Source organism: Haplochromis burtoni, unplaced genomic scaffold, assembly GCF_018398535.1.
Source record: "Haplochromis burtoni strain Fernald_Lab_line unplaced genomic scaffold, NCSU_Asbu1 Contig_91, whole genome shotgun sequence".
In the NCBI taxonomy this organism is placed as follows: Eukaryota; Metazoa; Chordata; class Actinopteri; order Cichliformes; family Cichlidae; genus Haplochromis; species Haplochromis burtoni.
Genome location: NW_024582452.1, coordinates 1,954,350 through 1,967,368, shown reverse-complemented (window position 1 = coordinate 1,967,368; position 13,019 = coordinate 1,954,350). Strand labels below are relative to the sequence as shown.

General features: G+C 40.2%; 3 protein-coding genes across 10 annotated transcripts in view; all 3 read left to right on the top strand.

The window, feature by feature from the left end:
- The first annotated feature begins 1,424 nt into the window (after positions 1–1,424).
- On the top strand, positions 1,425–3,357 carry guca1b (guanylate cyclase activator 1B). The gene is made up of 4 exons (XM_005926244.3): positions 1,425–1,902; positions 2,321–2,470; positions 2,596–2,710; positions 2,920–3,357. The coding sequence occupies exons 1-4, from the start codon at positions 1,699–1,701 to the stop codon at positions 3,042–3,044; spliced, it is 594 nt and encodes a 197-aa protein (XP_005926306.1). The 5' UTR covers positions 1,425–1,698; the 3' UTR covers positions 3,045–3,357.
- A 171-nt stretch (positions 3,358–3,528) lies between these two features.
- oard1 (O-acyl-ADP-ribose deacylase 1) lies at positions 3,529–5,903 on the top strand. 2 transcript variants are annotated; one of them, XM_014334843.2, is made up of 6 exons: positions 3,529–3,696; positions 3,832–3,940; positions 4,050–4,215; positions 5,193–5,251; positions 5,370–5,482; positions 5,620–5,903. In XM_014334843.2, the coding sequence occupies exons 2-6, from the start codon at positions 3,896–3,898 to the stop codon at positions 5,765–5,767; spliced, it is 531 nt and encodes a 176-aa protein (XP_014190329.1). In that variant the 5' UTR covers positions 3,529–3,696; positions 3,832–3,895; the 3' UTR covers positions 5,768–5,903. The 2 variants fall into 2 exon arrangements, with proteins under 2 accessions (XP_014190329.1, XP_042078631.1); XM_042222697.1 differs by having other exon boundaries at positions 3,529–3,940.
- A 276-nt stretch (positions 5,904–6,179) lies between these two features.
- The window catches only part of LOC102288766 (synaptotagmin-2), a 62,858-nt gene continuing 56,018 nt past the window's right edge, over positions 6,180–13,019 (top strand). For 3 of the 7 annotated variants that reach the window (XM_042222694.1, XM_042222696.1, XM_014334835.2), the window contains exons 1-2: positions 7,277–7,393; positions 7,495–7,559. The gene's annotated coding sequence lies outside the window, so the exon portion shown is untranslated. The other 4 variants (XM_042222693.1, XM_014334836.2, XM_042222695.1 and 1 more) reach the window with 4 other exon arrangements.

The window sequence follows — 13,019 nt, the reverse complement described above, 5'->3', positions numbered from 1 at the left end:
AACATGAGTTTGATAGAATAGTGTTTTTCAACAGCCACATTAATAGGTGCAAATGTTTAATGTAAATGTCTTTGAGGCATTTGGAGTTGGTCACGAACACTTGTTAAAGTTCAAAGCAAGTCTCAGAATAGGAAGAAAGGGTGATTTGACTGACTTTTGTTGCTAAACAGGCTGCTCTGAAACTGCTGATCTACTGGGATCTTCCCCTGCAGTCTTATAGTTTATAGAGAAAGGTATAAAAAAGAGAAAATAACCAGCTTGCAGCAGTTCTGTGACATTATTTTACTAAGCTAAAACTCTAGAAGTAACAATGACACACACACACACACACACACACACACACACAAATACATATATATATATATATATATATAATACATTACAGAAAACTGCCAGGCATGGGTGTAGAAACGGGTGATCAGCACAGGTAAAAGCCTTTGTACGATGACTGGGTGAGGGGGAATATCTCTTGTGTAAGACAGGAGGTGTGAATCATTTTAATCGTGCAAGGATATCATCCAGTGACTCCTCAATGGCCTTGAAACCTCTAAGCTAAGATTATCACTATTCCTGTTGTCAGCGCATATTTTAGCCAGGAAGGAAATGGGCCAAGCCATGTTTTTACCTATAAACAAAAGATAAGACCCTGCTAATGCTGGTGTTCTATTGAAAAAGTATAGCTGTTTCCAAGTCTGCTTTCTACTCAAAAAAAACCAAAACAACAAAAGCCTGCTTGATGTTTGACCCTTTTCCAAAATAGAATTTCTATTTTGAGATATGAGGTGGATTTAAATGCACATCACTAGTGACAACAATTTTATTATAGGCTTCAGTAAGACTAGAGTGGGCATTCATAGAGTAATCAGGGTACCAGTTAATTACCTGGCACCTGAAGGTCAGGGTTTCCAGGGATAACTAAAGGACTGAGCTGAGTGAGTTATCAGACGGGTCAGGAGCTTTCTATTTTGGAATAGATTACCTATTAGTCCACAGGTAATACTTTATTTTAATGTGCTTGACCTTTTGTTTGATCATTCTATCAATTCATTTGATTTTCCCCTTAATTATATAACCTCAAAAACTAAAATTTGAATTCTAGCTCTGCTTTGTAAAGCCTTAAATCACTCGATTCAAAACTTTTATACACTATACAGACTTTAGGCCTTAGCTTTGGCATTTTATGCCTTAAAGTAAATTTAAATCATATAATTAAATAATAATACATTTTAATTTGTGAAAATTGAATGAAATCAGAGATCCTTAAAACCCTTTTATGTCATTTTCCCCCACAACTTTTACACACAGTATTGTTTTTCTTCTAGTTTAGTATAGATACAAGCAGCAGCACAATCTTCTCATAATCTGGCTGTGGACTAATTGAATTTGACAAGTGTTCATTTCTAATCCTTTATCATGTGATCCATAGCAGTCTGTGTCTCATCCTCACTTTCAGTAAGGATTTGCCACAATTGAGAGCCGAATAACAATTCAGCTTCTATGGACTTTCATGCCATATTGGTCAATTTGGTTTTTGCTGATTTGCACAAACTTAGCTGCAGCCACTGACTCTGTAACTGAGCACTTTTTTCATTTTGTAATGTAGGTGGAAGCTTAAAAAATGTAACCAGGTCAAACCAGATTTGTGTAATGTAAGAGATAATATTTGTGATTTTCAGCAAGAATAAAAATATTACCAACATGGGTCAACGCCTGAGTGAAGAGAGTGACCAAGACAAGGAAATCGATGTGGCGGAGCTGCAGGAATGGTACAAAAAATTTGTTGTGGAATGCCCAAGTGGAACGCTGTTTATGCACGAGTTCAAGAGTTTTTTTGGCGTTACTCATAACAAGGAAGCTGCAGATTACATTGAAAACATGTTTCGAGCATTTGACAAAAACGGAGTAAGTACAAACTTCAGTTCTGTCTCATTTTAACATTGTTACCAAACTACACAGCAGGACAAGATATTAATACACATTTGTTGATTCGGAAGGTTGCTTGGGCTGTTTCAGCTGATGCCCATTATCATTTTATTATTTGAAGGGCAGAAAACTCATTTGCAGCAATTTTGAGGGCTAACTTAATTTGTACAAGTAAGGAAAAATGTCATAAACGCTCATGTATCAATTTCACTGAGAATACTTTTTGGGTTTTCAGGGTATACACAGCAAGCAAACTGGATGTTTCAGCTTAGCTCTAGGAATAATGGATAATTTTCCCTATTCTCTGACAGGTTAAAGTCCACACTGAAGTAAACATTTAGGTTCTTAGTCACATCCTTGTATTCCTTCACAACATTTGAACCTTGTGTGCACACAGGACAACACCATTGATTTCTTGGAGTATGTGGCAGCTTTGAACTTAGTCCTTCGGGGAAAACTGGAGCATAAACTTAAATGGACATTCAAAATGTATGACAAAGATGGAAGCGGGTGCATCGACAAAACAGAGCTTCTAGAAATTGTGGAGGTAATATTTACTATTTTAAAGTCTCCATGCGTTCTGCATAGTTGATATTATGCAGCTGAATTGACTGACTAATGAACTTTAGTCAGTGAAGGAGTCACTGTAACATATTTTCCTGTAACTCTCAGTCTATTTATCGGCTGAAGAAAGCCTGCCATGGAGAGCTGGATGAAGAATGTAATCTGCTGACCCCAGACCAAGTGGTTGACCGGATATTTGAGCTGGTTGATGAAAATGGGGATGGTGAGTGTTTGCAATGGTTTCTGACGGCTTAAAATGTTCCATGGATGATTTAAAATGCCTGTGGCATTGTGAAGCACTAATTGTAAAATTGTATGCGTATTCGTTATTGCTTGTTTATATTAAAAGGATAGGTGGGTGCAAGCTTTACAATGGCCATCTATCAGGAATGAAGAAATGTATACTAAGAATAACTGTCCTGCGTCACTTAGGGGAGCTCTCACTGGATGAGTTCATCGATGGAGCACGGAGGGACAAGTGGGTGATGAAGATGCTGCAGATGGATGTGAACCCCGGAGACTGGCTCAATGAGCGACGCCGTAGTGCGGACTTCTAGGGGGAAGCACAGACCGTCAGTCTGTCATGCACAATCCTGATGTGTAACTATTCATATTGTGATTTTGTGTATATTGCAGTTTATATGTATATAAAATAAAACACTGATACTGTCTGACTGCTAACGTGCTATATGCTGTTGTATCATATTTAGATACATGTCCACATCAGTGCTGAGATTTTCACAAGCTTTCATTTATTGCTGCGTATGATGATGTAGGTTTTGTTTGTCTGCCCTTGCTTTATTTTCTTATATGTAATAATATAAGCAAAAAAAAAAAGAGTTATCCAATAAACATATTAATAAATCACAATAAATGTCAAATGTGAATTTCTTAAAACATAAAACACCAAATAAATTTAGGAGACCACAGGAAGTAGCCAACTTTTTTATTGATAGGCGTTGAATAAAAGACTTCTAAACACAAACATTAGTGTATAGCGTTAAAAATGGGGTTCTATTAAAGTATGCTTTGCAATTATTCTAATGAAAAAGTTAAAATATTCGTTTTGCATATGTATCTGACAAACCTTCACATTCCGAAGGCGTGATCGTCCACAAGGTCTCGCTATTTCTCGCGAGACGATATGTTACGTAGCAGCTTTTCATACACCTCCAAACCAACTAACCTTCCGAGAACGGTGTTATATACGTAAGTTAAACAGCTTTCTGCAGGTAGCAGTTTTTAAGTCATACGAGCGACTGTAGTAGCGCACAGCGTACTGTGCAAACTAGCAAACAGGTCTTCCAGCAGAAATTGAATGTCGATACTTCCGTGTGTTTGTAGTGTGTGTTCAAGATACTTAACAGCAAATTAAATCGCCCTGCAAGTGCTTTACCCTCGCTTGTCAATGTCGTCCGAACCTCATATGTCGGCCAGCACCCACACAACTAAGGTAAACTTCAGTTTCTGGGGTTTCTCCGTCAAGACACCAGTGTTTACTGTATTTGTTATTCCGTCGTTATGCTTCACGACATTGTGTAATGCTGCCCCCTCCTGGTTAGCCTGCAGAACACAAGTGGAGGCTGAGTTATGTCACCGGGGACCTGTTCTCCTGCCCTGCGCGTGAAGCTCTGGCCCACTGCATCAGCGAGGACATCCGTATGGGGGCAGGCATAGCTGTGGAATTCAGAAAGAGGTTTCAAGGGGTGACTGAGTTAAAAGAGCAAAGTGAGTCAACCCTTTCATTAAAGATTCATCAGGGATGAAGATGTCTTGTGATCATTTTACCAGCATGGACACAGTTTTTTTTAAAAGCCTTTAACCTCCTCCTCACTCGCTTTCCTTTTGTAACAGCCTCAGTTAGGAGTTTTTTCTACACTGTCTGAGAGTATCACATTGTATCAATTTTGTCTGACTCTGTGTACACATTAACTCATTTTCTTCCACACACATTCACTCTTACAGAAAGTCAAGGTAGTATCGTATGACAAATGTGTAAATGTGACTTTGTATTTGTATCCTGCTGGGCGTGCCACTCACCAGCGTCATAATGGATGACTGACAGGTGCTCGCTCTCTTGTGTAACCTCCTAAAACTGAGCAAACACCCATCTGCTGACTCGTTTGGAAACGTTGTCTTATGTTTCAAAAATAACTTGCTGAACTTTGTTTCTGAGAACATATGAAGTGAGGAATAGGTTGAATAATTTTGCCTTAACATGTGAAAGTTTTGGGGAGTTTTCAGAGACCCTGCACCAAGTTGGTGCAATACAATCACAGATGAGCTGTGATGGTGTAACACTGACTTGAAACGAACACGTGTTGCTCTTTTGTTTTTGTTTTTCCATATTAATTGTTAAAAATGGCACGTCAGTTTTTCTCTAAAATGTTTGTGTCAAACAAGGCCTAGTATTACATCAAATGTCTTGGCAGATTAGAGGGAGGATGTGTTTGAACAGGATAGTGCCCAGACACTTTGTGCCACAGCAATGACACATGAGTTTTTGCTTTTGGATTTGTTTGGTTCTCAGGCTAGTAAACTTTTTGATAAACAACTCTACTTTCTAACTTTTTGTGTGTGTGTGTCTTCCGGTGTTTTTATTAAGGGTCTAGAGATTTATGAATCTTTTTTTTTTTTTATCAAGCTTTGTTCTAATGTGGATATTATATTTCTTTTTGTCTTTCTATTCTTTATAATTCAAACAGAAAAAGTTACAGGACAGTGTGCCGTACTGAAAAGCGATGGACGCTTTGTCTACTATCTGGTACACATGTTGATTAAACTTCACTAGATGTACACTTTTAGACAAATCGAGAGATTTTATCCAAAAGCTGTTGTGGTTAGTGCAATGAAATGTTGTTTTTTCTATTACTTTATTGTAGATCACAAAGAAAAAGGCAAGCCAGAAACCCACCTATGACAGCCTGAGACAGAGCCTGGAGGACATGAGGTCACATTGCCTGAAGAACCAAGTATCAAGAATATCGATGCCTCGGTTTGTATAATTTCTTTTCTCTTTTGTGACCCTTAATTGAGAGAAATAATAATAAACAAATTCATTTTAAAAGCAACTAATTGTGGCATTTATTAAGTTGCTGTGGTAGTTAAATTCTTTATCTATTTCTCTGACAGTATCGGCTGTGGCCTGGATCGACTCAAGTGGACGAGCGTGTCAGAGATACTGGATCAGGTCTTCAAACACACAGACATCTCCATCACAGTTTACAGTCTTCCTCAGAAAGAAGAGACCACAGTGATGAAGGAAAACAGACGCAGATGATTCATGGAAATGTTAATTATTGAAATACTGATGTATATAAAGCCAAGGAGATTTTTTTTGTCAAAGTTGGAAACATGTTATTTTCTCTGTTAAATAAAATAAAGCTTTCTTTTTATAAAAGAACCCACATAAGCTCATATCCAACTAGTAGTGGTATTATTATAGAACCTTTTTGTAATGACTGTTGGGACTACTTCCAAAATATTTTAATCTGTGTTCATCACTAAATTAAGATGAACCCGGATGAACTCAGTTTAATATCTCATATGGTGTGTTTTATACCACGGGACTGAGTATAAAGCGTCAGTTATCTCTTTATCTCGCCCTTCTTTCACTAAGCATTTACATTGTTGGTTGAGCAAACAGTGCCTTTCTCTCTGGTCATCATATAACTTCTGGAGTGCTCATCATGGCCACTGCAAATGCTCAAGGTATTGTATGCTTCTTTATTGATCTGCTGGGGTATTGTGCTTTAATGCAGCCGAGGAACAATGGACCAGATGTGAGTGAAAGAGAGCAGGGAATTTGACACCACAAAGTCAATCCTGCACATCCATTTTCTCCAGTATGGGAAAGCCTTTTAACGCATGATGAAATTCAAGTGGAAAGGGGAGAGGTAATGACATACATTTTCCATTCAAGATATTTTATTGCAATCTCTAAAGGGGGCTTCATCTAACTGTGCGATGATATTCACTTCAGGTGCTGGTAATTAACGCGAACGTCAGTAGTGGCGAGACTGCTTGAACAGTGTGCTGCCTGCTAGCCTCCCATTCTCCTTTGGGGCACTTTCAATAATTCATGAAGAAAAGGCATTAACCGCTGTGCACACTGCGGATGGCTGCCCATTTCCTCCCATATATCCAGGCTGGCTGGGAGACTTTGGTATCACTGCAACCAGCCTCCTCTCTCTTCCTCCTCCTCCTTCCTTCCCATCCCCCTTCCTGCCTGGGAATTAGACTCCACACTGCAGCAGAGCTACCTAGCTGTGCTGCAGTGAGCACAGGGAAATCTCCCTTCATCTGACCTGCTGTCACAGTCAACGTGCTGCCGGTGTTGGACGGTGCAGCGAAATCTGTTCTCACCCCACCTTATAGCCCCCTTGTCTCTTTGTTCCCATGCAACGTCTGCTTGTCCCACTGCAGTACACTGGCTCGCCTCCGCTGCTCTCCCTCATTTCCACTCCCCCCCCCACACACGCACAAACGCTGATAAACTCTCCCCATCCTCGTCCCTTTTTTTCTTTGCTCAATGCGTATGAAATTGCAGAGCTCAGCATTCTTTTCCACAGGCACTTAGGGAAAAAAAGGAATAAAAAAAAAGAGAGATGAGCTGGGCGGGAGGGCTTCTGGTGCACCACATAACTGGCTCCCTTCCAATTAAAGAGGAGAGCTTATGTTATTGAAGAGCAGCTTAGCCAATCAGGAAGCAGTGCAGGCAAAGACAGCAGGAAAAAAGCAGCAGAGCGGCTGAGCAAGAGAAAGAAAAAAAAAACTGCAGTGTGTGAGTGTGTGTAGTTTTTATCCCTCCCCTGAGCAGATCTTTATCAATTTGGGTACTCCAGTCTTGGGGTGCATTTGAATGGGAGTCTGTGTGTGTGTGTGTGTCAGAGTTTACAGAGTAAAGGTGTGTCTACACTGCTATGTTAGACTCCTGACTTATTCATTCTGAAATTGGAAATAAGAGAAAGTAAGAAGAGATTGATTATTTCTCTCTCTATCTCAAAGTGTCTGGGAATCTGCAGAGAAGGGGGAAGAACTCCGTGTCCAGGAGAGAGCAACCTGCACAAAAGGTAAACAGCTGCATTCTCCTTCTGCAAGCATGCCTGATTATTTCACTTCTGAAGTTGTGTTCTGTGTTCACTGTTAGTGAGTGTACTTATTCTTTTCCTTGTTTTAGTTCTTCACACACAGTTCCCTTTTAAATGCATACATGGATCTCTGTTTGTTTCCATTTCTTTTTTGCATAATATTTGATGAAAACGGAGAAGGAGAGAGAAAGAGGGAGGGGGAAGGTTAGTGTGGGACTCCCTGATGCTCCTAGGCAAGTTTCTGTGCACACGGTTCTCTAGTGCTGCAGTATCCCATTACATCCCTGTGCAGAGCTGCCTCAGCATCCAGACAGTGCCAGGATGAAGCAACCCAAACCAGCTACCAGCTTCCCAAATTTGCTCTCACAGTTTTACCTCGTTTTCACCTATCCCGGTTTGGGATAAGTGAAGTTTTGCTACTTATATTGTGAATAGGTACACTATGATAAGCTTAGTGTGGTAAAAAGACTACGTCAGCCCATTATAATTTTATCCTGCACGCTCTCGTTGTGTACTCTGAGTGTCAGTGGGGTTGCTTAGATAACAGCTTGAATTGGCTCTGATAGTGTTTGAGACCGGCGATTAGTTTTTGTTTGGTTTATCCGGTGCTCTGGGACTTCCTCCAGTCTAAGCCTGCAGCAAAAGTAGGCTCTCTGATTGGCTGAACTGACTAAAGTGTACTAAAGAAACACAAAAAGATAGAAATAATATTATGAATTATTATTATTGTTAAAAATTAGCTCAAACAACAAAGGATAGTAAGTTGACGTACAGTTAAAAGGGTTATTCATAATTATATGTTTTTATATTAATGATTTCATTCTTTTATTTAAGAGAAATTGCAGTAATTTAGTATATCCTCCTTTCTGTTCTGTATATCTGACCTTGATCATTTCTGAATGAAGATGTGATGTTGTCCAGCAGTGGGCACTATGTGTTTTCTCTGCTGAAAATGTCTGTGAACACTGGCCTGCTGCAGAGCAGGGAGAAATAATAGATGGACTTAACGTGTTGTGTATGAGGATGCTGAATATACTGGATGAGCATTTTTTTGTGTTTTCATATTAGTTAAAAGTGAAGCTCGTACCTTGTACTCTGATAGTAGCTATAAGCACGAGACATACATCTAAACCCGATCATAATGTAGATTTGTGTTTCAAGTTTTCAAGACTTTCTTATATACAGGGGTACAAAGAGGGTTGGGAAGAAAATGTAATCTGTTTCAGCACCATGGACAGTGCACATAGCAGGGACCTTTTGCAAGACCTTCCTTTATAAAGTTTGAAGCAAACCAATATTTAGTGAAGGCTAATGGGCATTCCTAATTATCTTTGGTTAGCTGATGTAATACCCTGCCTGGTTAAATTTTCTAAATTGTTATATGACGTTTGCAATGGCTGTGTGGCTTTGCTTCTTCATTATTCATACACCTCTCTTCTTCTGGAACACAGTTTACCTTAAGAAGAGCTGTGTTTTTGTGAAGGAACTGAAAAGTGGCTTCTTCACAGTTTCATTTTGAAAAGAAAATACACACACAAAAAGGAAAAAAGAATGTTTTGGCCGAATGTTTTGGCCGGCCTTGTCTACCTGTATTATTGCTGTATGCTCTAGATGGGAGTGTCAGCGCTGAGATTTTGTTCAGCTTTCCTTCCATCAATCCGACTGCAGCAGCAAGATATTTCAAGCTTGACAAATGGGTTTTACATGGACTTATTGAGTGATCACCCAAAATCCAAATGACAATGTTATTAAAAGAGAAACAACACATCGTTCCAGTTAACAGTGGCTAGCAATTAATTATGTTTTCTACAAATCGCTTGCAAAAAAAATGAAAATTACATGCAATGACTTTTCTTCATACGGCTCTGACACCTGCTGTGACACAGAGCTTTGTTTTATGAAGCGACCACAAAAGTGTCTCTGCAGGATGCTGCTGCCAGACTGTAAAACTCATTCAGGAAGTGATGATCAGAAACCTCTGCTCTTTAATGGGAAATAGATATGAAACCCCTCACCATTCCAAGAAGTAGACAGCATCTTGAAGATAAATGCAGAGTGTGGGAGATGGAGGAGGGTTAAGCTTTTGCTGTTAGATGGAATGTAGATGGAATGAGTCACGCCAAAAACATTTGCGGTCATGTTCTTGTATTTATTTGTGTAAGCGCTTTGAAAGAGGTTTCTTGTTTCATAATCAAATTGCCTGCAAGGTTTATCTCGATAACTTTGTAAACACTGCATGTAAGTCATTAGCGTAACTGTTTCTAACAGTTGTGAAGTTTCTGGGGGAAGGGACCAGCTGCTGGGCTTGTCATTGCTCATCCTCCAAGCGTGACATCCTCTGTCCCATGCTGTGCGGCATGGGCGTTTAGTGTGCCCCTGTAAATGATGGTGGAGGCAACATAGCGGAGCAACAACGGCTGTCACTGTACATTTAGCAACAATCTCAAAACTGCCCATCTCAGGATAAGAAGAGGTGCTGTAAAAACTCACCAGGCTATTTTGTTTAGATTATTCCGATGCAAATAGAGGATGCTGCAGATGTTTTAGCCGAGCAGTCTCTCTTGGGGATGCTATAATGACACCTTGATAAACACAGCAAGTGGTGCCAATGACATTGCGTGTATGTGTACTTGTACTGCTAATATAGAGATGTAAATTATAGATATTCTACTCCATTTGGAGAAAAAATGGAAGTCTGGAATAATGGGGTTAGAAGCAGGCTAAGATAACTCTCCAGGTAAAGGTTATTTGATGTATATATGTATTAGTCTTATAGATGTGCATGTCTATGTCCATGTGAGAAACAGAGGGTAGGGTAGTTTAAAAGAACAATATAAGAGACAGCAAGGGAAATATCGATTGCAGTCAACCATAAGAGTGTTGAGAGAAGCAGGCAGGAAAAGCACATAACGAATCTGAAGAGAAGAGATGAGGGAAGACAAATGATACAACCATTGGCCAGAGAAGGGTAGAGAGATAGAGTAAGAGATTGAGAGATTGTCAGAGGCAGAGCAAGAATGGAAGAGAGTGGGTGTGCATAGCAGAGCTACGAGCACTGCAGTACATTGCAGTGCCCAGCCCCCGCTGTGTTCTCTGTTCACCATCCGGTTCCATGCACTGAAAAGACCCCTGCAGCAGCAGCAGAGCAGCACAGCATAGAGGGCTGCCTGCTGGAGAACGGCAACCTGAGAAAATGCTGTTCACTCTTCGGTGTTCATTCTTGACGTCTGGTGATGCACGGATTTTTAAAGAGCGATGGAAACATGGTGAATGTGACAAAACAGCCGACCTGCTCCTGCTAGCGCATTGCCTTGTAGACAGAGGGAGTAGTCAATTCACAGTCAGTCCCTGGATTATGTAAGCATATAGCACATTCACTTTGCTGGGTACTGACTAAATGATCCCACCTTCTCTGGCCATGTTTTCCTCATTAGGAACATCTGCCTCACTGTTTGTTTTTGTTCAAGAGCTAGCATCTTTGCAAACAGAGGAGAGCAATTTATTTAAATGCAAGTATAGGGAAGCAAGCCAGATAAAACTTTAAATATCTGGAGTTTGCATACCTTTGGCTTCATATTTGTTCGATGAAGGCATGTGTGGCAGATATGAAGTAACAGTCCCACAAACAACTTCCAAGACCTTCACTTGATGTGGGCTCAAAAACAAAAACCCAAAACAAAACACTCCTTAGTCAGTTTAATGTCAGGCAGAGTACATTATGCATAAATACCTTAAACTGTAGCCTCACACTTCAGTTCTGTAGGATTAATTATTCAGCTTTTGGCCAGGCAAGTAATACTCTCTCACTGTCACTCTCAAACACATGCACGTGCACACATGCAAACACATGCATGCAAATGTAAAATGAATCTTAATCATGTGAAAAGCTCTAGGAAATGAAAGAAAAGCTTGTTTCTGCTTCCATAAACAGTTGCAACGTTTCCATCCCACTGCCTGCCTGGGGGGTGGTTGGCTGGAGTGTGAGAGCTTCTCCCATTCTACGCTTTCTGGTTTCCATCTACTTTGCTGATGTGGCTGATTCAGATTGCGTAGTGTGGACTCTCTCTGCTTAGTGTGACACAACAGTGATTGTGCTCAGGAGTGGTTGAGTCAATTACACCTTGCCAGACAGGTGTTTGAGCTGTTAAGTGTGTTTCCTCGCCACATCAGACTGTTTGCTTCTGATTTGCACTGAAAAATCAGCACTAGGCTTTGGAAATGACACAATATAAATATGAGCTGCTTGTGAGTCACACTGCAACTAAAGATAGTAATACAACTCGCAATCATTATAAATGTACCCATTAACATCAGCTGCTTACTCTATTTCTGGATTGAAACATTTCTTTCATGAGGCCACCTGGTACAAAAAATCAAAACAGTGGTTTAGAAATCGATTGTTCAACCTACTTATGTTTCACACATTTAATCATTTCAGCTTTTAATATGAAGTCGTACAAAGGGAAGAGAGAACGGTTTCTGTCCTGTCTAAAGTGTCTGTATTCGCAGAAGGAAAATGTTGTCTTTGACTAGGGAGCGTTGAGAACGTAGTCCTGAAGAGAAAAAGAGAGAAACACTCATTTGTGGGTTGGTTGTGACAGAGACAGAGAGTGGGAGAAAGCAGTGGAGTATTGTAGTGTGGGTGAGCTGCAGTAGGGATTTGGAGTGCTGCATTGAGCTGCATAATTAATGTTAAGAGGGTGGAGCTAAAGGCAGAGATAACGTCCCATGAAGAGCAAGTCGGCGTAACACTGCCGATACAGAAATAGCCCCTTTTGTATAGGTGGAGTCACTCTTTAAGAGGCACAGACAGACCAGTATGGAAGTGATATCCTGATGGAAAACCAAGTGGGCACACTCAGTCTTTTAGTCCAGCTCCATGTCCCTGTCTCATCTGCTCCCCTGGCCCTCAAAGCCAATCATTCTTCACTGAGCTGCGTCCCACAGCCAAATGTCTCAATGCTGGCTGCACTGCTCTGTTAATCATCCAATTTGTAGAAAAACACCTTCCTATATGACACATCTGGTGTAGCTCTTATCTGCTCTGTTTGAATGGGACACTGAGGAAGGAGGAGGAGTTGCTTTAATTTCCATATTAAGTCATCATCTTTACAGATTCTGTGTTGTGGGCTTTTTTCTTTTTAACATGGTGAGATTGTGTTGACATTTTTTCAGAAAACCTGCTGTTTTTAGCCTCATTGTATTCAGAGACATCCTCTATTCTTCTCTCCGTAGTTTTATTTTTAAACACAGATTCCCTGCATTAGAATCATCTGCCTGTTCAACCATTTAATCACTTCACATAGACACGGGACGGGACCTTCATTTACATTAATGTACATGGAATATGAAGGTTTGCTAGGTACTTATACACTGAATGAATGTCTGTGGAGGCATACATTTAATGCATTCTAAAGTCTGTGAACATATTGTGCCTATGAC

Excerpts from the sequence above, each read along its gene's own strand:
- guca1b (XM_005926244.3), top strand. The coding sequence starts at position 1,699 with ATGGGTCAACGCCTGAGTGAAGAGAGTGACCAAGACAAGGAAATCGAT. Across the intron at positions 1,903-2,320 it reads GAGCATTTGACAAAAACGGA|GACAACACCATTGATTTCTT; the intron begins GTAAGTACAAAC and ends GTGTGCACACAG. Across the intron at positions 2,711-2,919 it reads GGTTGATGAAAATGGGGATG|GGGAGCTCTCACTGGATGAG; the intron begins GTGAGTGTTTGC and ends TGCGTCACTTAG.
- oard1 (XM_014334843.2), top strand. The coding sequence starts at position 3,896 with ATGTCGTCCGAACCTCATATGTCGGCCAGCACCCACACAACTAAG. Across the intron at positions 4,216-5,192 it reads GACTGAGTTAAAAGAGCAAA|AAAAAGTTACAGGACAGTGT; the intron begins GTGAGTCAACCC and ends TAATTCAAACAG. Across the intron at positions 5,252-5,369 it reads GACGCTTTGTCTACTATCTG|ATCACAAAGAAAAAGGCAAG; the intron begins GTACACATGTTG and ends ACTTTATTGTAG.